A 24,270-nucleotide genomic window follows, 5' to 3' on the forward strand; every position below is an offset into this window, starting at 1 on the left:
TCTGCTTATCAAAGGGACGGAATTTGGAACAATGTGACTCGCCCAGGCGTTCCGTCACTGGATCTGAAAAGATAGATTTCTACATGAGATTTAACACTGGAACTGTTTATATACACTATGCAAATATAAATACAGTAATACAGGATAATGTTGAACCTAAGCAGAATCATAATCATTGAATTATTCATTTCTCCAGAGGCATTGCAAAAACCAGTTCCTAATAAAATACTGTATATATTATGGTACCTGTAAATAGTAATGGTTTATTTACACAATCTGTAGGCCTGGAAGGACCATGCTGAGGTATTCAAGAAATGCAGGCAACAGCGCCCTCATCTGTCATAAATTTATATTACAGCAATCCAGACAAAAAAAAATAAATAAATAATAATAATAATAATCTGAACTTTCACCTTTATATTTGATTCTAAAAAAAACAACAAAAGAAGAACTATATTTCAATTGTAATGTTATATTTTATTTATATTATAGGTTGGGTCATAACAGGTCAGTTTTACATTGCAGATATCGTTGTTAGTTCACTAAAATATGAATCAGGAATGAAATAACTGTTACTCACGTCACCCGTTGCCCTGCGCGTTAGCAGTGAAACAGTAGCCTGGGAGAGTGATTGTGCAGCCCATCCATTTGTCAGCCTCCCCCCTGAACACAACACACTTTGAATCATATAAAAACAAGTTCAATCTACTGTGAAGCTATCATTACCACAGGGAGGGATTGGAAAGGCACTGTTAAAGGCACAACACAGCACAGTAGAGAGAATCCACAGTACAACAAGCATGATTGAACTTGAGGAACAGGATTAATATCCCAGTGGGTTATCGAGTGTGAAGAGACTTCTCATTGGTTATCTGAGGAATTCGTATTATTATTATTATTATTATTATTATTATTATTATTATTATTATTATTATTATTATTATTAGCACCTGTATGAACCTCCTTCCACCCCCTGCCTGTGTTGCGGTAGGACTGCACAGACAGGTTTGTTTTCTCTCTGTGTAGCGTACAGGCCCTGTACATAATCCTTAAGAATCCTTTTTAAAACTGATATAACATGCGCATAAGTATCCATGCAACATGGTCATTTATTACAAACCACACCTGTACTATAACTCAAAACACTGCATGTATGTAACTCAAAGTCATGAACAATTTTACTGGATTTATTGAGACAATTGAATAGAATACACATAGTGATAGAACGGCCTTTACAAAGGTGTTGTGTGTCCAGTTTCAATATGTGTTACGCAAAGGTGAACCCGTTAAAAATGAAGCTGGCTCTGCTTCAGATCAAATGCACCACCTTCCCTTCCCCTACTTGTGACACAAGAGGATATGGACCCATTTCCTTCAGAATCTACTGTTAAACCACACCCCACTTGAATTCCAACTGGCCTGCTTTGTATTGTACATTGGAACTGCATGTTGATTCAATGGGCGTTGAATACAAAACCTAATAGGTGATGCTAATTATTAACACTAAAGATTGAGAACTTTAGCCCTAAAAAATCAATTAAATATACTTGCACATGTTTTATTATTTTATTAGATTTGTTTGGTTTTTATTACAATAATAAAAACACATGTTACATTTCAATTTAATGAGGTATGATACAATGTATAATCCCATTAGCAGTGAATGTAATAGTAATAATAATAAACAAATCAAACTACAATAAATATAAGCCAGTTGTTGTTTTTTGTGTACACGTCTAACATTTTTTTTTAAAGAGGACTAGTGTATTGATTCTCTCATTTGCATGATCTGTAAAACTTCAGGCAGTGGTGTTATTACCTAGTGTCAGAGTAACTATCAACGGATAAAACCTGCTAGTTTATAATGTCAAGTCAGTGTCACTACAGCCTCATGTGCTCCTAACTGCAGTTGATCTTATCTAGTGATAGACTCGTTAGGATTTCACTTGAGGAGACATGAATTGTGTGGCACCACTGATTTCCAAAGAGACCTCTGTAGTATGAGGTCTCGCTGATAAACACACAGTTATTCTGTGCCGTTTGGTCCAGGAGAAACAACCGTGTTTGAATTCAATTCAATGATAGGCACAGCTTTTGGTAAGTGGTTTCGGTTCGACGTGGGACGATGACAACATTCGGCCACCAGGTAACACTGGGTTATGTCCCATTAGAAACTGGTTAAGCCAATAAAAAACACAATAATGCCCTCATTTGTTTGTTGCCTGTCCCAAAAGAAAGTGGACATTTCGAAACTGATGCTGGGCTTCACTGTGGTGACTCCTAATTTTCAGATGATGATCCTTCGTGTTCAGCAAAAGGTCTTTAACTGGTCACTGTCTGGGGCTCCGCCTGTAGATTTTCCATTCTTTGAACATCTGCTGCGCTCCAGTGGAAAGCCGTACCAGCGATGACAGACACAGCTCAAAATAACACCTGTGCTTCTTCCGAGCCAGATTTTGTGGCTTCTCCTTTCAATGTTGTACTTGAGCCAGATGGCACAGGCTTGGACTGAAGAGTAATTCCTGATATTTCTTGATCTAATAAAGCTGTCCCCATGCCTGCAGTTGCTGCTCTGTGGCTTGTATCAACCTGATTCTCTTTATTAGTTACAGCAGCACTACTTGTCATAGGCTCTGACTTGTCAGCTGCCCCCCTCAACAATGCTGGCAATGTGTCCTCTGTATTTGCTGCTGTAAATGCTGCTGCACCTGTTGTTGCTGATGCATTGAAAAGAGGATTGGGGCCTGCAGTAGTTACTGTGGAAGATATCTTTCCCTGAGCTGGCAAGTCTGATGACAATATGTTACTGGGAGAACCAGCAAACACAGAGATACTTGATACTAAAGGAGGCCGCTGTGTTGTAACCTGGGAAAAACAGGATCTGTGACTGGTTTCATAAGCTGGTGTTGTCAGTGAGGTTTTAGCAGTTAATTGAGAGACACGAACAATTGGATTCACAGGTATGGCAGGTGAAGGTGTCACCATGCCAGATGTTGGCAGCCCTTTTTTTGATTGCTGGAAAGTGTTAGCAAGGAATGGAGCTGATGACGTCCCAGCATTTGCAAGTTCATATAAATTTCCTGCTGTTTTCGTAATGGCGTCCTCTGTGGAACTGGCAGGACTGGCTGTACTGTTTTGCGCAGGATGCAAGCTTTCTGCTACACTGGTGTCATTCTCCTGCGTGATTGGAATGACACCCATAAACGCTTTCTCCACGGTGGGCATTATTGAGTCTGAAGTCGTCTTGTTTGGAGATGTGTTGAATTCAGACATATTTACTAAACTGTCCGCTATGGTTCCTGCTGATAATATCAGCCCTGAGGGGGATCCCGTTGGAGATGCGGTGCTGTGGGTCTGCTCGCTGTCAGCGCTGTCTTCTACACTTGTGCTCGTGGATGATTGCTTTGCAGGTGCTCCAGCCTTTTCAGTGGCAGACGTCGCAGATAGCATGTTTACTTCCACTGCACTAGAAGAAGCGGATGCCAGGGACAGAATGGGACTGCTTGGTTCATTGTGAGAAGTCCCCGATGTTCCCATTAGTCCTCCAATAGGTTTTGCTGCTGTCCCCTTTGAGAATCTCTGAAGCTCTGCAGCTGCCTCAGAAGTGTCAGATTGTCCAGTGCGGCCCCTGGTTGTGTGTGCAGTTCCTTTGGTTTCTCCTCGAGTTGTATCTCCTTCCACTACAGAAGTGAATGCTTCCTCAGCAGCTCCAGGCGGGCCTGCACTATGCACCCCCAACGATCTGTTCCCATGTGTTACATCACTCTCGTCTTTCGTTGCTTGCCCCGTGCTTGTCTTCACAGGAGTCGCTGCTTTAGCAGTAGCCTCAATCCCTTCAGTTATTAATGCCAGAGGATTTGTGCTGGAAGCTACCATGACATGTTCCCTACCCTCAGACTGAACTGGAATGTGTGTGCTTGTAGGGAGTGCAGCAGGAGTCAGCTCTGTAAAAGGTTGTCTGTAGTCAAGAACTGGCATTGACATCTGTGCATCGGCTCCTGCAGACAAAGGGTATGAAAGGCTGAGTTCAGAAGGCACTGTTATATTTAGTTCTGTTGGTAAAATGGTGTCTTTCTCAGTTGGCTCAGATCGTGTCTCCTCTTTTGATATTAAATGCTCAGTGGCTTTACTATTCCCATGATCTGATTGGTCAAGAGGCTCCTGGGTGATCGCAGATGGGAACCTCAAAGCTGTCCTCTCGTATGGAGTGCTTGCAGTGCTTTCTTTGTACCCGTGGTCAGCAGGCATGGATGTCTGTGGCGATGGTGTGCCCACTGATGAGGCAGACAGTGATGGCTCTCTGGTTTGACCAGCATCTGAAGTGTACTCACTGCCAGTTGATATCCCTGAGGCTGTTGATGGTGCCAAAGACTGTTTAATAAGCAGAGGAGATATGTCTGGGGAAGTGGAGAGGTCTTCTGTTGAATACGCAGGGTCGGGCGATTTTGTTGATGTCAAGGATAGGCTTTGAAGCGCTGTTGATATTACAGTATGGGAAAACACAGAATACAGGTGTTTTTTTACTGAACAAATGTCTGTCTAGTCCTATTGTCTTACCCCAATGATAGAACATCAAAAACATATCTAACAAATGATAGATTTCGTCTAGGTTTATTTTCTCTTTTTATTTTCTGTGTGGTATTGTTTTGTGTTATTTTATTTTTCAAACATGCATTTGAAATCCAAAAAAGTTATATAAATGTATTTTAAACCCCCTTCAATATATGCAATATGTGCAAATCCATTCTACTAATAATCCATTTTCAGCTTTTAGGCCTTGCCTGCAGTCCTCAGAGTATAAAATAGAGTGTAAAAAGATTTTTTTGTAGTATAAACCTTTAATGTAATATTTTATGTATAATATTGATTTGATTTAGTATAAATATTGACTAGTTCTGAGGTGAAGCAGAGGTTATAGTTAACTGAAAATTGCATCGCCCCGAGTTCCCAAGGGCGAGACAATAATTCCTTGTAGCAAATATAAATTAATTCCACAGGAAAGTAAATATTTGTATCATTATATTGCTTAATTGCACCCAGCTTCAATTAATTCTTTGGGCAAGTCAAATGAGTAACAGGAAATCAATAGCCGCTACGTTCTCAGGGTGTGGTGGAGACCAATACATTTAGTCATTTTGTCATTTTGTTGCACAAGCTAGCAACATATTGAAAATCTATCTCAGATGCTGTCTGGTGTGTATATGAATTTAGCAATAAAATATTTGGGGGGTGATTCGAATGTGAAGCACAAAGCGAACATGTGGTAAATGAATGTATATGGAATGCATTTAAAGATGTAACGCCTCTCACAGTTCTAAAATGACATAAGATGGGATGTGGTGAATTATAAGAGAATAATTCCATCGAGGGCTTCTGTGGCATTAAAAACCACAAGAGCGTCGAGCAACAGTTATAAACTACATTCATTTAAATATTTTGGATTGATACATCCTGTGTAATTAACTGCTGTTAATTACGACTGTATGGTGTCAGAACTATGCATCCATACTGCAATTATAGTAACTAGTCTATATTTTAAAAGGGCTTTGCTTAAAAGCCCGAGATTGAAATATCACCTGGTGTAAAACTGAAACTGGGAACGGGACACTAACACACAGAAACTACTTGATTATCCTTAGCTTTTAGCAAAACACTTGATTGTAAAATTAGATGGTTTTTATGCTTTTAGATGTGGACTTAGTGGATTGTTATTTTTTTTTAAATACCGGTATGTTTCACTATAAAATGAATGCAATTCCATAGGCTTATTAGGACCATTCAGTAAGTTGCTTTCCTTCAAGACAGCAACTTATATGGTAATGCAGCTAGTTATCACACATAGTCAGACAGTGGCCGGTGGACTAAAGCCAGCACTGTACATTGCTTATACAGTCATTGATGCCTGGTATGTTTTGTTTTTTTATTTAGCAAATCAGTGCCACCAGGTGGCCAAACATAAGAATAACAAAATGTCCACGAGTTCTAGTTGTCATTACTTACCAGTGCATGGGAACTGGTTTTCCATGCTCCAGTAGACTTTGTAGGGCATTTCTTTGAAGGTCAGAATCACGTCCACTTTATAGAATGGCTGCACGTATAAGTTCCCAAGCAGATCTTCACATTTCTAAAACATAACAGCAATCAGAGGCACGCTGGCATTGGATTCATGTATAAATGCTGTTAACCCTAGTGAGAAGTGTAGGGAGGGAGTCATACCTTTGCTTGAAGGATCTCAGCTGTGGGGATGGTAACTTGGACAAAGTCGTGGTCTTCAATCACAGAGTAGCTGGCGGTCTGCTTTACCGCAATGTTTTTTACAGTAAGGATCTCATTGTCATACCCCCCTCTCTTAATTAATCCCATTCTCCGTTTTAAGATGTGGAATACTGTCTCGTTGCTCGGGAGTGAGGAAACTGTGGAATACAATAGAATGTAATGAATATTTATATATTTTTAAATGATGTTTTACTTTGTGCTTTAGCCCTTAGAAAGGTACACTATGGTTAATGTATTCCTGATTTGAATAATGCATACCCAGAGGACAGCTGGCTTCCATGCTATATGCATAATACCCACTCACTATCCAGAGTGGCAGAATGTCGATTGTTTTCCCCATTACCTGTAATAAAATCCATCTGTTAATACACAAAGCACGTACCCTGCTGACGCTTTGAAAAACACCTTTATGAAATTGTGACCACAACGTGTAGGGTAACCTCTCCTGACAAACACCTGTATCACAGCTTCATCAGAATCCCACTTCTCGATAAATCTGCTCTTACAACACTAGATGGCAGTGCATGGTTATGCAATTCACACACGCAAAAAAAGACCACGGCATTCAAGAGCTTCCAATTAAAACGTGACTGGCATTAAGCATCCCTTTAATGTCAGTGGAAATGTACACGGTGTACCTCGGTCGTGCTGAGAATGCCTCCTCTGGTGCCCTGTACTGTGATATTCGGACCCTTGGTATCCACGGTGAGCCGAATTAAACTGGCGTCCTCAACTGCTGCTACCAGCTGTCCCCTCAGAGACAGAGACCAGGGAAGCTGGGGACGACAAAGACATCTCCTGTTTCTCCACAAATTCCACCTTATTACTGACTTTTCTAATCTACAGCACCTGTCACTTTCCTCTAATTAAGGTACAAGGGTGAACACCTCCATTGCTACCCTGTCGTCCACATCACAGTTGTGTATAGTACGTTATATCCTGGTAAATTAAAAGTGAATGCGTTTTTTAAATCCTGTAGGAAATGTCTAACAGACTTTAGCTGCCGGTAACATCTTGTACCTTATTGTCCCAGTTGTCTTGAGGAAGTGGTCTGGTTACCTGTGAAAACAAAACAACTTTAGACTTGAGGACGTACAAGTACACTTACAATATTCATCAAAGCTAATCAATGTTATCGCTTTCTTTACGTAGATAGTAGTTTCACAACCAGTTAATCGACCAAATTATAATACGGAGAAGCTCGTGAAATAGCCAGTTGGTTTTCAACACATAATACAAACAACCTTATTTTTCAAAGCTTCTGTGTGTCTACTTTAAAAAAAAACAACAAAAAAAAACAGATATACAGTATACTGCATGGATTTGACTTTTTGAAAATTAAAGCATTTGTGCGCCTTTTGTACCTTGTTTTCTAAGTTAAAATCCCAATCAAATCGAGGGTGAATGTGAATGTAAATAAAAGCAACATTAAAGGTAATAAAACTGTTTACCATGATATCTATATTTATTACTTCTGAAGCTAATGCAGAACATGTAAGAATTAACTCACTTGAATGTAGTCCGGCTTGCAGTGAATATGCTCTCCACCAGGGGGCACTGTAACCAATGGGCATTTCATGACAAAGATTTGATTCCGAGTTCCAAATCCGCCCAGTCTCTTTATCAATTTTACATCCAGGACATAATTGCCTTTCTGAATAAAAAGAGAAGAAGCAGATATAATTTCTGCAAAGGGTAAACGCAAAGTCTGACTATGCTAACTATTGTACAAATGAAGAATGGTAACTGCTGTACAAACGAATCAGAAAACTAGTTCTAAGGGGTCATTGTCCTAACATCTGCATTAACTTTTACTGTACACGCATGCATATTGGTTTAGCATTTGGAAATAAATACATAAGTTACATGTCATACCTGGAGTTGTACAAAGCAACCACTGTACTTGACTCGGAAGATATAGTTCCTGTCTTGATCCCTGTGGAGGGAGTAACCACAAGGAGCTAGACGGGAGTTTAATCTGTCCAGAGAAGCCAGGTTCACTGTGGACAGGGAAACAAAAAAAATTATATTAACAAGTGATGGGGGAATTAATACTACCTGCCTAAGTAATGCAGCACTGTGAATCAGGAGAACAAAAGTAACACCATACAACTCCATAAACTTGTACTAATCACAAACTCCATAAATACTGATTGGATATTGTTGCTATTTATACATATACCTAGGTTGAATACAGATCCCCCCCCCCCCCTATCGTTAATAATGGATTTCTTACCTGGAATTCTTAGAGCTCTTGAAATCCATTCGCTCAGGCCTTCTGTTCTCCTCTGTTGTAACCACAGCTCCATGTATTCTGTGAAGCATTCAACATCCTCCTCTGACAAAAATGGGGAAATATATATTTTTTGAAGCGAGACTTGCATGTAAGACATTTAAAAGTGTATGTTACCTTTTTATCGTCCTTATCTATTTCCTATTTTTAGCAGGGCTTCAAGAATTCCTAAAGGTTCTCCAGGAGAACTTTGTGCAAAAGAACCTTTTTATTTTTTACCTGCAATGTTTTGAGATGAGCGACTGAACCAGTCTGTTTTTTGATCTTTCACGGGGAAGCCTCTTGCGAGAGGTACACAGAAACTGGAGAAGAGGTAAAAACTAAGGAGGAAAAAAAAGTTGATTCATAAGTCTGAGTGATTCGCAGACCTCTGCAATGGCAGTTGAAGGTATTTAGAAGAAATACCAGTGTTGTATAGTGTTCATAATACAGCATCACACTGGCACTGGTGTAGCACCTATACAATTCAATGGATTACCAGTGTCTTCTGGTATTTGATTCATGCTCTTATGATCAAATTAATATATCAAAATATGGTTCCTCTGCAATACATCTATCAATGTAACACCATTTACTGGAAGCAGTAACAAGTGAAAAACCGTCTCAGAAAAGGTTAATAGCCATACTTTAACTGAGTCAAAGGTGCTATTGCTCTGAATTTATGAATGAAATCGAGGAATAAACGTGCAGCACAACATTGACAGTACACTTATACAGTCGTTTCGATCTAAATCTTACAACACCTCAATCATAGTGATCCATACGGTGGACAAATGTTAACCCATCCATTGCCATTTAAGTTCATTGCTCCTGATCCTCAATAACACCGCATAATACAGACATTATTAACACGTATATCTCCCAGTAATAAAGGAGTTCCGTAGCACAAGACCTATAAACTGAAAACCCAGATGATCAGAATCAGAATACTTACTAGATAACTGTAAAGCCGGCACACATCATTTCTCACTCTGGTAGGTTGCTCTTCGGGTGCAACTCTCTAACTACCTGCCTGTGCACTCTGATGGTATTTATAAGCAGGCTTGGTCAGCTGTGTTTGCGTGCAAACATCTCAAACATCAGGAAGGGAAGTGGAGGTGTGAGGCAGGTACCGGTGAAGGAGGATCACCGGCTGTTGTGAAAACTTGAGAGGAAGGAAGAACGTGAACAGGCTAGTATAGGGGCACATTTGTGTGCATCTAGCATGTATTTGAGTCCGGTTGTTGTTGATTGCCAAACCTATAAATAACCCTTCCCTGACTAAAATCATGGAATTAACCTAAACTCGTTCCGTTTGCCGCTTGCATGCTGTTACACCTAAATGTGCGCATGAACTATTATCTTTTGCAATTATGATTTTAAAGATATATTTCCATAACACAAAATAAAATAAAAATAATAATAATTTTAAAAAATTACACAAAAACAAAAAAGATGAAATTGTAGAAAATAAATGCATGGAATTACGTACTACTAAAAAGGGTACTCCGTGGCCACATGATAAAAATTCAATATATATATTTCATACTTTATGTATCAATTCATCCAACCAATTTACATTTGCTATTTTCAAGTGGGTTTAACAAATACAACTATTTAAATCATAAACAAATAATTGTTTAAGTGGTTGTAAAAAATAAAAGTGGCGGTGCTTCTGAACTTTACTTGCATATGAAAAGAAAGATCACACAGAAGTGGCATTGTCACACAGAACGACACAACAACATCCTTGTTTTGTGATTGAACGTCAAAGAAATATACAAATGTAATTAATACAGAAAGCAAGTAAAGCTAGTCATGAGAAAGAAAGAAAAGGGGTTTTCGGGGGTTACTAGTTTCAGTTCACTAAGCGTCGGTTTATTATTCAAAACAAGTAAACACTTTCTATTTGTAATCGTAGCCGACAACAAGTGATTAAATAAATGTGTTTCAACAAAGGTACATTTAAATGAATATACGCATATGGTACATTATCCTTTCAAATACATTTTTTATCTACTTCTTATTGTTAATTGTCAGAATATATTAATCTTGGAAAAGCGGTACTGTATTAAAACGCGGTTTCCAGTAATTTAAAATATAGTTTTTGACACATTTCGTTCATATTCATTGTGTTTTTTTTTACCTAAAAGAACATTCCAGCATTTTAACTGTTTTGTTTCATGACGTAATTACGTTACGTTACGTATTTATTCAGCGTTATTTAAGGAATGTACTAAAATGAGTTAATAGAAACACCAGGTTGTCTATAAAAAAACATATATATATATATATTAAACACGTATAATTGAAAAACATGTATTATGAATTATTTATTAAATATAAAAATTCAGTAAGCAGAAATTGTCTAGTTTACAGAAAAATTTGCACTGTTACCCCCCCTTTTATGAACTAATGGAAGCTTCCAAAGCGATGAGGTAATACGATCCAAGACACCAGTCGGACATTTTGTTTCGAAGTTTAGGTAGGAATTAGTGAGGCAGGGGACTGTGTGGAATTTTGTTTTCACAATTAAACGGGCTCTTTTCAATTGAAAAGGATAATAAACGACATCATACGTCGGTATATCGAGAGCTGACAAACCAGGAGACGTGTTTTTTTTCACTTGTTCGTCCTTTAAATGGCGGCATAGGACAATAGGTTTTGTAGAAACCATTCATTGCAAGCGTGGTTGGTCAGGGCCTACATGGTTGCTAGATAATTTTAAAACAAAGCGAATTGTCATCTAATTGTGTTGTATTAGCTTAAAGCTCCTTTCGATATCAGGGGCATTATTATTATTATTATTATTATTTTTTTTATTTTCAATTTAAAAAAAAAAACGTTATAAGTTCGTCGGATTGTAGCATTCATCGTTTAGATCTTGTGGTTGTTGTGCAGTGAACGTTGTAGCGCATTTTAGGGTGAAAATGGCAGAGTTATATATCCGGGTCGCGGAGGATGAAAACGAGGAACCGATGGAGATCCCCTCGGAGGACGATGGCACCGTGTTACTTTCCACGGTAGCCGCGCAGTTCCCCGGTGCCTGCGGTCTGAGATACAGGAACCCAGTTTCCCAGTGTATGAGAGGGGTCCGTGTGATGGAGGGAGTTTTGCAAGCCCCGGAGACCGGCTGGGGAAATTTGGTCTACGTTGTCAACTATCCAAAGGGTAAGCTGTGCAATCTTTAACGTATTTCTCTATCCCCATAATGTATCCATGAAGTAAACAAGCCACATGATCGTTTTTATGATTCTTTCTGTGTTTATATTAATCAGTTTCCCCCAGTTGCTCTTAATGCAGTAAAGATAGTGTTAGGCCTGCTGATTCATGCTCTGGCACTACGTCAGGTAGTAATAGTATAGCCATTAATTTTAAGTATGAGAACACGGGCAGTTAAACTTGGAGTATTTGACATTCAGTGTTTTTTAAATCGTTAAACCCCACTACAGTAAATGCTATTTTTGTCTTGGGCAAGACTGGCAGTGGAATGAGCAGCCCAGGCAATGTGTTTTATGTAAAGGTAGTAGGAAAAGGGGGAAGGTCTGACTTGTTACTGTATTTCATGTTTACATGTTACCCAATTAATATATTTGAGATCTAAAAAGAGAATTAGTTGATAATTGAAACTATCCAATTCGAGTTTATATATATATATATATATATATATATATATATATATATGAGCTAAAATATAATATATATATATATATATATATATATATATATATATAATGTTTTTTTTTTTTTTTTTAATTAAGATAACAAAAGAAAAATGGAAGAAATTGATGCCTCTTCTGCAGTGAAGATCAAGAGGGCAGAACTGAAGACCTCAGATTTAATTGTTCTTGGTCTGCCCTGGAAGACTTCAGAACAGGATCTGAAAGAATACTTCAGTACCTTTGGAGAAGTAATAATGGTGCAGGTAAATACTTAAGGTTTTAATGTGAAATTATATGAGCGCTCTGACCAGTGGTTTCTGAATTTGTACATGGCTTCAACCACCCCCAAACACCCTTGGTATTTATTTATTTTATTGTTTCCAGTCTGTTGTGGTCTTGTATTTAATTTTATATTCTCTCTCTGTCTCCTCAGGTTAAAAGGGATTTAAAAACTGGCAATTCCAAGGGCTTTGGCTTTGTAAGATTTACAGACTATGAAACGCAAGGAAAAGTGATGTCACAGCGGCACATGATAGATGGAAGGTGGTGTGACTGTAAACTACCTAATTCTAAGGTAACTTGTTTTCTTTAAGAGCCCAGTGCATAATCTACACAGAGGGAAGCCTTGACAAGGGTCATATTGCTGCTACCACTCTTTTTATAAAGGACACTGTTGGACTATTCCGTTTCAACATCCACTGTTTTTGTTGATTGTAGTTTTATTTCATTGTTTTTAAACTTGTATACCATGTCGGATTTGGCTAACGTTTACCGATCCACTACTGTGAAATGCTGTCTTTACTTACAAATGTGACTTTTTGTTTTGGGTAAACAGCAAAGTCCTGATGAACCCTTGAGATGCAGAAAAGTGTTTGTTGGCCGCTGCACTGAGGACATGAGTGCTGAAGAGCTTCGGCAGTTCTTTATGCAGTATGGCGAGGTTACAGATGTCTTCATACCCAAGCCCTTCCGAGCTTTTGCTTTCGTCACCTTTGCAGATGACCAGGTTTGTTTTGTTTTTCATCTTGCTATAAGTCCCATTTCTTGTTTCTGTAAGCTATATTTTTTTAATTAATAGGATATCATTTAAAGGTTCAAGATTTATCTTTGTGAAAAAATAAACTTCTTTTTTTTTTTTTTTTTTCTTTCAGGTTGCCCAGTCCCTTTGTGGAGAGGACCTGATAATTAAAGGAATCAGCGTGCACATCTCGAATGCTGAGCCTAAGCACAATAATAGTAGGCAAATGATCGAAAGAGGGGGGAGATTTGGGAACAGCCCGGGGTTTGGGAACCAGGCAGCAGGCTTTGGTAATGGCAGAGGGAGTGGGGGTGGGTTGGGGAACAGTCCAAACAGTAATGTGGGGAGTGGAATGAATTTTGGTGGTTTTAGTATTAACCCAGCCATGATGGCTGCTGCTCAGGCAGCTTTGCAGAGCAGCTGGGGGATGATGGGCATGCTTGCCAGCCAGCAAAATCAGTCTGGGGCCTCAGCTAGTACTCCAGCAGCTCAGGGCAATATTCAGAGGGAGCAACCCCAGAGTTTTGGTTCTGGAAACGGCAGTTATGGAGCAAACCCTTCAAGTTTAGCATGGGGGGCGACGGGATCAAACTCTGGCACAAGCAGCAGTGGGTTTAATTCAGGATTTGGTTCAAGTATGGAGTCAAAATCCTCTGGGTGGGGAATGTAGAAAACTTTTTTTTTTTTTTTTTAAGGCTTTACGTTTCTAGATTATATGGTAAGTATTTTGAAGGATATTTTCCAGATCATTTCTAATATGTCCTAGGTAATTTAAATGACATACTATTTTTTGGCCTTTCTTTTTGTAAAAGAAAACCTGAATGTTTTGTACATTTGACTAAATCTACAAAAGATTAATGTACAGAGTGGTTGAAAGCGAGTCAGTGTTTGCCAGGATGGTAACACTATGTGTGGTGTAAAAATGTTTTGTTTTTCCCTGGTGAAACTGAGATTGTGGCAAACCAGATTCTCTCTGCATGCATTGTAAAAAAAAAAAAAAAAAAAAAAAAGATATTCATTTCAAAAATTGCATGAATAGACCCCCCCCCCTCCCCAAACTTGATATGTATATTTTTTTCCATGTATCTTGTATTGTGAGAATCTGGTTTCAGACTTCATTTAAGTGTTTTTTTTGCAGTTTTCTTCTAAAGTTTTATAGAAAACACCTTCATTAAAATCTCTCTGCAGTTCATCAAATTTCCAATATGCCTGGAGGAAGCTCTGCACTGGCAGCAATGTTCGAGCAATCTCGGTATCAGTACCCTTCTTCCCATGTCTAAATGCTTTGTCATCAAAGAACACAGCTTCGCTCTGCATAAACTGTGTTAGACGGTGGGTGTTGCATTTTTACTCCTATTTCATGGAATCGTATCTGCGCTGTAAAGCAAGGTTGTGATGTGAAAACGGGAGAGCTTTTGAGACGCTTAAGAACTTTGATTGGGATGGATTGTTGGTGCCACGAGTGAGAGGCTGGTATGAGCGAGCGGAGCAAAAGCACGTGTGGAAAGAACTGGTTGTGCATTTAAAATAAAGCCATTTAAGAACTGTACGAGATATGGCTCAATCCTGTGGCTTTGGTGAGCGAGTGTGAACGGAGCAGCAGTTGCAAGGAAGGTACGAGTGTTTCTAACTTCATCAGAGGACGTCCGTTGACTGTCTTGAGAGAGACTCTAGGGTTTTTTTTTGTTTTGTTTTGTTTTTTAACTGATCAAGTGAAAAAGTAGTTACAAATGTAGTGGAATGTGTTTAGTGATCTGAATATTTGTATCTTTTCTTGCTATATTATCTGATGTGAATGCCGTGTGGTGTGTGCTTTGTTTTCCTTTTTTGACCTGTAAGTGTGGAAATGTGATCTGATGCTGGTGGAGGCTGTGATGAGAACACTGGGGGAGCTTGTGGTGTGCAGCTAAAGTGTGCCAGAATTAACCAAGTGAGCTCAGTGCGTCTCAAGGAGGATGAAAGTCTGTAAGAATTCCTTAAAGGGGCAAATGTTGCTTTTGTTAAGTGTTTGTGTTTGAATGCATTTTATTTGATTTGTCATTTTGAAGGGAATTATTAAATAAAATTAATTACAATAGGTTTTATTGTCTTAATTTATTTTAACTTTCTTTTTTACCTGAGCCAAACACGCAAACTTATTTAATTCGCACATTTAGGGACCTTGGATAAGGAGTGATCTGTCCCATCATGGACCCAGGTTCACATCTGTACCCAGGAAGACCATCATTTTTCTGAAGGCCGTTGAAGACCCAAGTCCCAAGGATTGTTGGTGGTCCCAAACTAGCTAATGGTGGATAGTAGCCCATTCCCTCTAAAATAAGGCTTCCTCCACTTAACCAGACTTTGGGAGCTCTCCTTTCGCAAACTAACGGACAATTCATAGAGCTGAACTGGGGGGCAAAAAAAAAAAAAAAGCCTGGCTTCATGAAATTAAATCTTTTAATGCTATACACAGGGGGTAAGTATAGCTATTTAGCTGGTGGGTGGAGGCAAACTGACAGGATTCCTGTGAAAGACTTCATACTGTGGCTAACATACTCCCTGTGTAACTTAAACATCTGTTAATAACTTCTTTTTTTTTAAATCATAAAGGCTATGGGTTTTGTATTGTGGCAAATCCATGGAATGTGTTCTTGCTAAAGTGTTTTGTGATCAATGAGTGAATTCAGCTCTCTTGAAAAAACGTACTGCGATGTATGTATAAATCTGTTTAAAGTTTCATTGTAATTTTAAACACTACTCTTTTTACAAATTGGCCTATATCAGAGACACTTTTTATTTTTCTAGTGTGAATTAAAAATAATTAAGTAAATGCTGTGCGATCAGACCCCTTGTGCTTTTCTTCTAAATCTTAAAATAAAACATGGCCTTTTTAAATTGTGATCATAAAACACTAACTAACTAATGTCTTGAAGTTACAAATGTGCTGCTGATATAAATGTTGTGTTTCATCGCCATGCTGCTTCAGTTTGAGGGCATGATTGTACAGAAGACTGAAAGGGTTGAGAAACTTTTATTTGATTTAATGTATAGGCTGTACTTTTGAGTGAATGCCTGCTGTTTAGGACCCCTTTGTAAATGGGACATGTTGTCCCAATGGGTTAATCTGGTGAGCAAAATGTTAATAAATTAATAAAACTTGGGTTACTAATGCTGATCCTTTTATTAGCTGTTTCCTCAAACAAAGCACTTGGGAGTGCAGTAAATTGTAGCAGGTTACGCAGTTGTAAGTTATCTAGAAGTTCAACTACCATGTAACGCAGGTCTGATTTAGTCCTGTGTTAAATATGGTATTTTTATATCTAGTGAAGCTCACTTTCTTTGATGTCCCCTACTCGTTATTAACAATGACATGCTTTATGGTTATTTGTAAGCAGACAGTAACAGCAGCCCATATTTACATTAAAGTCCCTGCACCTACTTAATGAACTTAATATTTTCAAATAACAATACTTTTTTTTTTTTTTTTTTTTTAATAACTAAAGTGGAAATGTCATTAGTTAGATGCTTTCAGTACTAATGAAAAAGCTTTAACTACATATCACTAATGGTGCCTAAATTGCTGGAACAGAAATAATTTACTTAATCCAAAGAAAGTACAGGCTGCTATCTGTCTGTAATTGGCACATTTTAAATGGCATGTTTGTTTTTTCTTTCTTTTTTTTTTTACATTTATGAAAGTTTTGATGTTCTTTCATAGAATAACCATTAATGCAAATACAAAAATAAGGAACCTATTCCAGTATGTGACTTACGGGGTGAGTTTTCATTCTGTTAGGCCTTTTAAACAGTAAGTTCATCTTTGCCTGGAATTTTACAGCAAAGTCGATATGGCAGTGCGCTCTGCTATGAACTCTAATCAGTCATGTCATAATATATTGGATTGTCAAGTTAAATATTCTGTTTTGAATTTTCACCAGTTTCTTAAACAGACTGACGCGTCAGTATTTTAAACTTGCATTGATATCTTTCTGCTGTCGATTTCAAATTCCACATTAGGCTGTTTTTTAATTAATTGGTTCTTAAAACAGTTTGGCCACATAATGTGCATGCTAATGTTTGGATCATTGTGTTCTGCATTTGTTCACTGAGATCCTATTAAAACGGCATGCTATTTCACAATTTGTTAAGCCAACTGTTTTTGTGGTGTTCCTCTTGAAAAAGATATACCCTTCTTATCTCTTACGTTTGTTGTTGCTGATTTTAATATGCAATGTAATTTCTATCAGTAATAACACCAGGGACTGGCCAATTTAAAGATCCCACCAAGATCCATCTGGGTGCAGATAAAAACAAAACACTTTTTTTTTGCTTTGATTTTCATTAATATGATTTATAAATGTTACTTTTTTCTTTACATAGTACATGTATGCATGGAACGTTCAGAAAGATTACATTTTACAAATGCGCTTGTTCACACACTGTTAGTTGTTCAATGTTAGCAGGTCGAGAAAGTCTTCCAAAAGAAGTTTTTGCAGGGAGTCCTTTCTTTGGGCGGGTATTGATTGAAGATTGATCTCTCACCAAGCTGGGATTCTTTAACCTGATCGGAGTTCAGAGCTGCCATCTCTTTCCCCAAGATGTTGAAATCTGACAGTTCGGATAAAATCTTCAAAATGAAGTCTTTCCTTTCTTTAGCGAAACCCTGAAAGAATAAACGTTCCTTAACAGTGAAACAAAAGGGAAGCAGATATGTATTTGTAACTATAGCATTTTAATAATAACTTTAATGGTTATTGTTGTATGAAAACTAAGGAACAAATATATCTGTATGTATATATATATATATATATATATATATATATATATATATATATATATATGGATAATTTGTTGTGCCCTTATGGCTGATAATGTTTTGATATTAAAACTTGCAATGATCAAATGTCTAAACCAAGTTGTTAATTAAGCATTAAGTAATTAACCATGATCCATAGCCTTTGCCTTAAAAGAGACAGGTATAGCTGAACGTTTAAGAATATGTTAGAAACCTTCATTTGTTTGGATGAGAGACCATTGTATCCTATTGTCCTCATTTTGGCACCACACTTAAATAATTTTATAAACTCAATCTCCTGCAAGTATCAATTTACAGATTGCACAATGATTTACTCACCCCATTGTTATACTGTGCTAGTGTCTCCTCAGCAGGCATGGCTATCGCTGCTCTCGCACTCCAAGCTACGAGAATCAGGGGAAATACTCTTGACAGCAGTTGCATGTTGGCCACAGTGAACTTCCAGCAAATGTGCGATTTGTACTTTGTCGCAGTTTCCAGCCTTTTTATACTGTATTCCACAAAAGGCTCTGACGCACACCCTGAAGCACAGTTAATTAGGTAAATTATGCCTTTAGCCATTAACCACAATTCCAGGAAATGAATGAACTCCTAGATGAATATAAATTTAAAATACATTTAGCAGCATAGCTTGCCGCTTTCTATTTTCCATATTAGCATATCTTAGTGTACTCTAGTATTTCAGTAATACACGACAATGAAAGTATGCTTTAGGTAGTGCAATAGGGATTATTAATAATTTTTTTTTGTAGTGACATTTTAAAACTAAAATATTCAACCAGTTATGTTATTAATGGGTTAGCAATATTCAGCTATAAAAAAATAAAAACGTATCATTAGGACTGGTGTTTTGTTATATACTCTATGCCAGTATTCATTTAAATTTATACAATACCAGGTTATTTGAACAACTAGTCCCGAGATGTTACTGAATAGCACCCAAATCTCTGATCATTTGAGTGTCCTGGAAGAAATTTCTAGAAATGATTTGCTCCCTGCTATTTTAGCTAATTACTACAATTAAGCTACATTTCCACAAGGAAGTGATCTAATGACTGTTGTTTACTGTTCCTTTTCATTATTTACATCATTCCTGGAAGGTCAGACGTATTTTATTTGTCAATTTCTGTTTAGTTCCAAAATTAGAATCAGAATAGGATTATTGGTTTGCATTGTCCACATCTATAATGTTCTTTAGACAGAATTTATTAAAGTATTATGACCTTTAGCAATTATTTTTTTTATTTTTTGCTCAGGCAGTCTGCACTGAGAATAATAATCATTCTGGATAAAACTTGAAGAAACACACACAAAGAGGAAGACCATTGTTGAAATAACATGCTCAGGTATCCAGAACAAGATTTGGGCAGCAGTAACTCATCTTCAGTGAGGTCCCAGTAAGAACTGAAACACATCTCTAAGCAATCGATGGTAGCACTTTAAAGTAATAGCTGCTCATTCATATGAATTTCAATACAGTTCAATAGAATTGCATAGGACTAACATCTGAACAAGTGTTTTGTTTTAATTTTTTTTTTCTAGTGAAGATCATTTAAAAAAAAAAGTCAAAAATGAATAATGGATATACATGGAACAAAATAGCAGCTAATGCATTGGAATTCGTAGTAGTTTGCAGCCGTTATGTTAAAGTGCAGCACCATTAATATACATGTCATGCTGTCTCTTTATATGTAATTTTTTCTGAGGTGTTCTTCTGTAGCCAGTAAGATTTCATGGTGAGGAAAAGTGAAGGTGCTAACTTCTTCAATTTGTGCTGAAATGACTATAAGCATTTGCCTAAATAACTTGAGGTTTATTGACTATAGTTCCTAAAGACTCTCTCCTTACATTATTGATTAGCTGTTCTTGCAATGTAAAGCACAATAAGGATATTTCCCACATTAACTGAGACAATATAGGGTCAGCACTCTAGAAAATGAACAATTACTGTATAAAACTATTTTCCTTTTTTACCAGCTATAATTAAAAATCATAAATCAAGCAAAAATAATATGTTACATTTATTAACAAAAAATACATAATGCAAAACAATTATTTACAATATGGTAAGTGCGGTGCAAATATTTTTCCAATTCTGCAATTCCAACTTTCTTTTCGTTCTGAAGTTGACATTACATATTTATCCATGGGAAAACAGATGCTCAGTACTGTCTGCATTAATGAATTAATAAGCAAAATGTTTGTTAAATGTCAGATTATGTGTTCAGCTCTCATTTTATCACAAAGACACTCTACCAAGCTTAGAATCTTGAAATAATAAGGTTGCTTTCAATCACCCTAATGTTATCAAATACATGTTATGTTATCTTTATATTTTCAGTTTATAATGTCAATGCTACCCTCTGCAGATGACATGAGATAAATGCTGGAACATTGGGCTCATCGATAGCTGATGATACTCATAATGCAGACACTACCCATTGTGTTGGGTATTACTGTATAGATGTACAGAATTGACAGTGGGCCTTTAGCAGAGAGGTTTTAAGCCATGTTGGAGTCCTCGTCTTCATCCATTCCAGACTGCAATGGAGCATCACTCTTTTTTTTCGCTTTCCCGCCAGCCTTCTTTCTTTTCTCCTTCTGTTCTTGGTTATTGGAAACCAGTTCCTCGCTCCTTTGTGTGATAAAACTGAACTGCAAAGCAAATCCAGTATTAACGATTGTGAATGTAGCTGAAGAACAGAGGCGAGGAAAGAATCAGTGCATATTCTTGTTTCACAACTTTTACCCTTCTAAAAATGGACTGAAAATTAAGATGCATTATGGCTTTGTTTCATTACTAAAAAAGATATGATCGAAAAGGTTATCTCACCAACGCGTTGCTTCTCCTGGCAGTGAGTTTCACATCTTCAGCATTTACTGTGGTTCTCTTTGCATGCCTGAATTAAAACCATGGCACAAGATTAACAGAAACACAGAATGCAAAACAAACCAGAAGAAAATGACTCAGGAAATGGCCTAATCTCTAAAATCACAGATATTAAGAGTGTATGTATTGATGCAGCTGAAGTAAAAATGCACCAGTACTACAGTAAATTAAACCTGCAGTCTTGTATATCACTTGAAAGAATTCCTGTGTTTGTTTTTGTGCAAATTTGGTGAAAATCAGTTATATATATATATATATATATATATATATATATATATATATATATATATATATATAAACAAATCAGAAACAAGGGAAAATAAAGTGTTTTGCACATGATTTGCATCATGATTTGCTCTTACCTTGCAAATGCTTCAAGGTCTCTGGCAAAAATCTCTAAATAGAAGAAAAAAAATAATGAACCAGCAGGAAAATAAGTAAAATAAATGTTTTTATCAAACATTTAGAAATAGTTGAAACATACTACTGTACCTAGTAATCACGATGAGCCCAAAAACAACTTTAAAGTGTTTAAAGCCTTCAGATTGTGTACAGCAAATGTAATGTTTTAAAGTCAGTATCCTCAGTCCATTATGTAGCCTTATAATTATATGCTCTGGTTAATACCTTATGTATATTTCTTTATAAAACAGTGTGATCACTTGCTTTCAAAAGTATTTTTTACAATTGTTCCCAATGTCAAATAACAGAAGGAAAACTTGTTGAACTGTTGTTCTTGTAAGTTTTGAGAATAGATGTGGCCTTGAGATAGCGGAGAAATAAAACCTCTGCATTAGCTTATCTGTCATATAATTTTACATACTGATTGAAGTCAGCATTAACATTTATATTGTCGCTTACAAATCACAAGAAATTTGCAATCTGTCCAAGCATGTAAAATTAATATTCAATTTATTGCAAAAGCCCTGTTTTAAAGCATCACATTGTTGGGCTTTGACCAAATTTGGTGTTTCAGTCTGTTTTGGACAAGAGGCGCTAATGGGGGAATAATTCTCATTCCACAGATTTGTTTGAGAAATGATATTCACTCACGCTTTTAAATCACTGTGACTGAAACTGTTGCCTGTTTGAAAGAAGCCCTCAGCAGGTCATTCTTATGCAAAGTGAATCTGATTGCATTGAAATGATTTTTATACAAACGCTTGGCTGCAATGACTTGGTATTTCTTTTCTATGCTTTGCCACCTGTGTGCGTTGGTGTCAATGTGTTCAACATGGCTGATGAATATATACCCTCCTTTGCAAACTCATACATTTCAAGCAGATTAATACCAGCATTATTGTTTCCTTTGACAAGCAGGCATGACACTAGTTATTAAATGGAATGGAAGCACCAGCACCAAATAGTTTAATGTAAATGTTAAAATTTCAAGTCTTCCAGGTGGATTGTTAAAAAACTAAGCAACATAAAAATACGTATTTTCTCCCCTATAAATTGGTAGTTTCTTCCCCCTAATTAATGTAGCCTTCTTTATTATATGGACTAGGCCTAGTTAATAACTAAAAAAAAAAAACAACATGCTTGCATATTTAACACATTTAACACATTGCAGTTGTAGTTTTTACCGCACCATTTCTGATTGAGAGATTCTAGAACCTCAATACTTTCACTGGACTCTTTCGCATGTTACTCTTCACATGTTGAGTGTGGATTACTGTAAATAACTTTAAAATGCAAAATTTGCATTCCGTATTGAGAGCTAACACAGCACCCTAATTCCCATTCACAATCAGGACAGAGTCAGACCCACACCTACAAAAACCTTTAGTTTGTTACTGATGACTTATCACCACCACCTGAGCTTGTTTGTTTTACACACGGCTAACAAAACTCACAGTAAAACCTGGAATAGATCAAACTGCTACAGTATGCCGTGGGATCCATATTTTTATCCCTAATAACAATAAAGCCTGCACATTGTCTTAATCAATAACATGTACTGTGTAGCTAAAAACTGTCATAATCACGACTGTCTGGTAAAACATCAGGAGAAGGTAAAGACCAATGCCTTCTCTTATTCAAGGAGGTAAACCGAACTCACCACACTGTCTAAATGTAGTTTCCGCAATGGCTGCTATGGTTTGCTTGCTGAACTCCACCTCTTTGTGTTCTGCCACTTCTTGGCAGAAGAGGCCAGTAGTGTAGTGGACGGCAGCCTTCAGCCTCTGTGAATAAACACTGTTTAGGTGAAGGTAAAGCACCTGTGTCCCATGAACACTAAAATATAATTCCTTGCTTTCTATTGTGTACATTTTTCCATAGTTTAATCTTCAGGGTAATCCATTTAAAAATGACACCAATATCCTTTAGACTTTAATAACAACTGTAATAAAGAAAAATTATAATTTGTAGGGTTTTATGCAGTATTACACAAATAATTGTGCAATAACTTTTTTTTTTTTACTTTTTAAAAGTCACTATTAGGATATTGGTGCATGAATTATATTTTAATCCCTGGGTATCCATTGCGAACCATGCTTGCAGCAGTAATGTCATTTTGAAGCTTGTAGTTCAAGATGCAAACCAGAACTTAAAAAGGGGTAGCATTTTACAGGAAACATATCTAGTCTATATTTTTAACATGGTCAGGGTTTTGCTTCGCTTCGTTGTTCATACGGTAAAAAACAAACAAAAAAGTTAATGGATGCGTATGCAGCGATACACCCTTCTTGCAGCTAAAGTTAATTTGGTTTTACAAATGGTCTTTTCCAAACCAAATAATAATAATAATAATTACACTGACAAGCATGTATTTGAGGGGTAAAAGTAGATAATGCAGTGAATGGTACATCAAGCATTAATTTCAGGTAATTAAATAACACAATATTGACCTACGTTTAAGTTATTTCTCAATTCTCACCTGAGTCTGAGTAAAATTCCTCTGTTCTTCTGTGTCTGCCATTACGATTCAGATTTTAGGCACTAATATTTAATGATTTGTAAACAAGGGTGTTTTTTCCCCGTGTTAATTCCTGTTCAACTTTCCCGCGATCTACGGGTGCCGTCTGTAGACAGAAAATGCAGACGGAAAACAAAAAGCGCAGTGCTTACAAAGGTACCACTAATGTACCTTTCAGGACAACTGAGGACGTCTGTATACCGGTATATACTACGATTTAAAAGATGTGAAGACTATAACAAAACGCTCGGTTAAACGGGAAAGATAAAAACGGTAAAACTTGGAACTCACTCCAAAGTATTAACATAATTAAGGTTTTATCACTGAAATCAGACATAACAAGTTACAATATTAGGTCTACGATTTTAAAACAAATGTGTTTATTTTTCACGTTTGCAGTACAATTTAGACACGTGCCTGATTCATACTCTTGT

The 24,270-nt window shown here is 37.0% G+C and overlaps 4 protein-coding genes across 7 annotated transcripts; 1 reads left to right on the forward strand and 3 right to left on the reverse strand.

The window, feature by feature from the left end:
- Positions 1–929: 929 nt before the first annotated feature.
- Positions 930–10,748, reverse strand: LOC117425807 (mucin-2-like). The gene is made up of 11 exons (XM_059002600.1): positions 9,504–10,748; positions 8,789–8,889; positions 8,513–8,614; positions 8,152–8,276; positions 7,787–7,930; positions 7,297–7,335; positions 6,915–7,052; positions 6,535–6,619; positions 6,217–6,413; positions 6,001–6,124; positions 930–4,475 (listed from the first exon to the last, which is right to left on the reverse strand). The coding sequence occupies exons 1-11, from the start codon at positions 9,530–9,532 to the stop codon at positions 2,422–2,424; spliced, it is 3,138 nt and encodes a 1,045-aa protein (XP_058858583.1). The 5' UTR covers positions 9,533–10,748; the 3' UTR covers positions 930–2,421.
- A 244-nt stretch (positions 10,749–10,992) lies between these two features.
- On the forward strand, positions 10,993–16,379 carry LOC131701900 (TAR DNA-binding protein 43-like). Of its 4 annotated transcripts, none has more exons than XR_009309139.1 (7): positions 10,996–11,719; positions 12,310–12,473; positions 12,644–12,784; positions 13,046–13,216; positions 13,362–13,518; positions 14,417–14,560; positions 15,385–16,379. XR_009309139.1 is itself a non-coding variant. In XM_059002602.1 (6 exons), exons 1-6 carry the CDS (start codon positions 11,479–11,481, stop codon positions 14,506–14,508), a joined length of 966 nt encoding a protein of 321 aa, XP_058858585.1. In that variant the 5' UTR covers positions 10,996–11,478; the 3' UTR covers positions 14,509–15,303. The 4 variants fall into 4 exon arrangements, 2 of the variants coding, with proteins under 2 accessions (XP_058858584.1, XP_058858585.1); XR_009309140.1 differs by having other exon boundaries at positions 13,362–13,446; XM_059002602.1 differs by lacking the exon at positions 15,385–16,379 and having other exon boundaries at positions 14,417–15,303.
- Positions 16,380–17,403: 1,024 nt separating this feature from the next.
- Positions 17,404–18,785, reverse strand: LOC117962547 (somatostatin-2-like). The gene is made up of 2 exons (XM_034053602.3): positions 18,345–18,785; positions 17,404–17,873 (listed from the first exon to the last, which is right to left on the reverse strand). The coding sequence occupies exons 1-2, from the start codon at positions 18,585–18,587 to the stop codon at positions 17,667–17,669; spliced, it is 450 nt and encodes a 149-aa protein (XP_033909493.1). The 5' UTR covers positions 18,588–18,785; the 3' UTR covers positions 17,404–17,666.
- A 1,249-nt stretch (positions 18,786–20,034) lies between these two features.
- LOC117432112 (centromere protein S-like) lies at positions 20,035–23,979 on the reverse strand. The gene is made up of 5 exons (XM_034904737.2): positions 23,798–23,979; positions 22,979–23,102; positions 21,279–21,312; positions 20,860–20,926; positions 20,035–20,681 (listed from the first exon to the last, which is right to left on the reverse strand). The coding sequence occupies exons 1-5, from the start codon at positions 23,837–23,839 to the stop codon at positions 20,529–20,531; spliced, it is 420 nt and encodes a 139-aa protein (XP_034760628.1). The 5' UTR covers positions 23,840–23,979; the 3' UTR covers positions 20,035–20,528.
- Between the last annotated feature and the right edge of the window lie 291 nt (positions 23,980–24,270).

The sequence above is a fragment of the Acipenser ruthenus genome, chromosome 27, assembly GCF_902713425.1.
Source record: "Acipenser ruthenus chromosome 27, fAciRut3.2 maternal haplotype, whole genome shotgun sequence".
NCBI lineage: Eukaryota > Metazoa > Chordata > Actinopteri > Acipenseriformes > Acipenseridae > Acipenser > Acipenser ruthenus.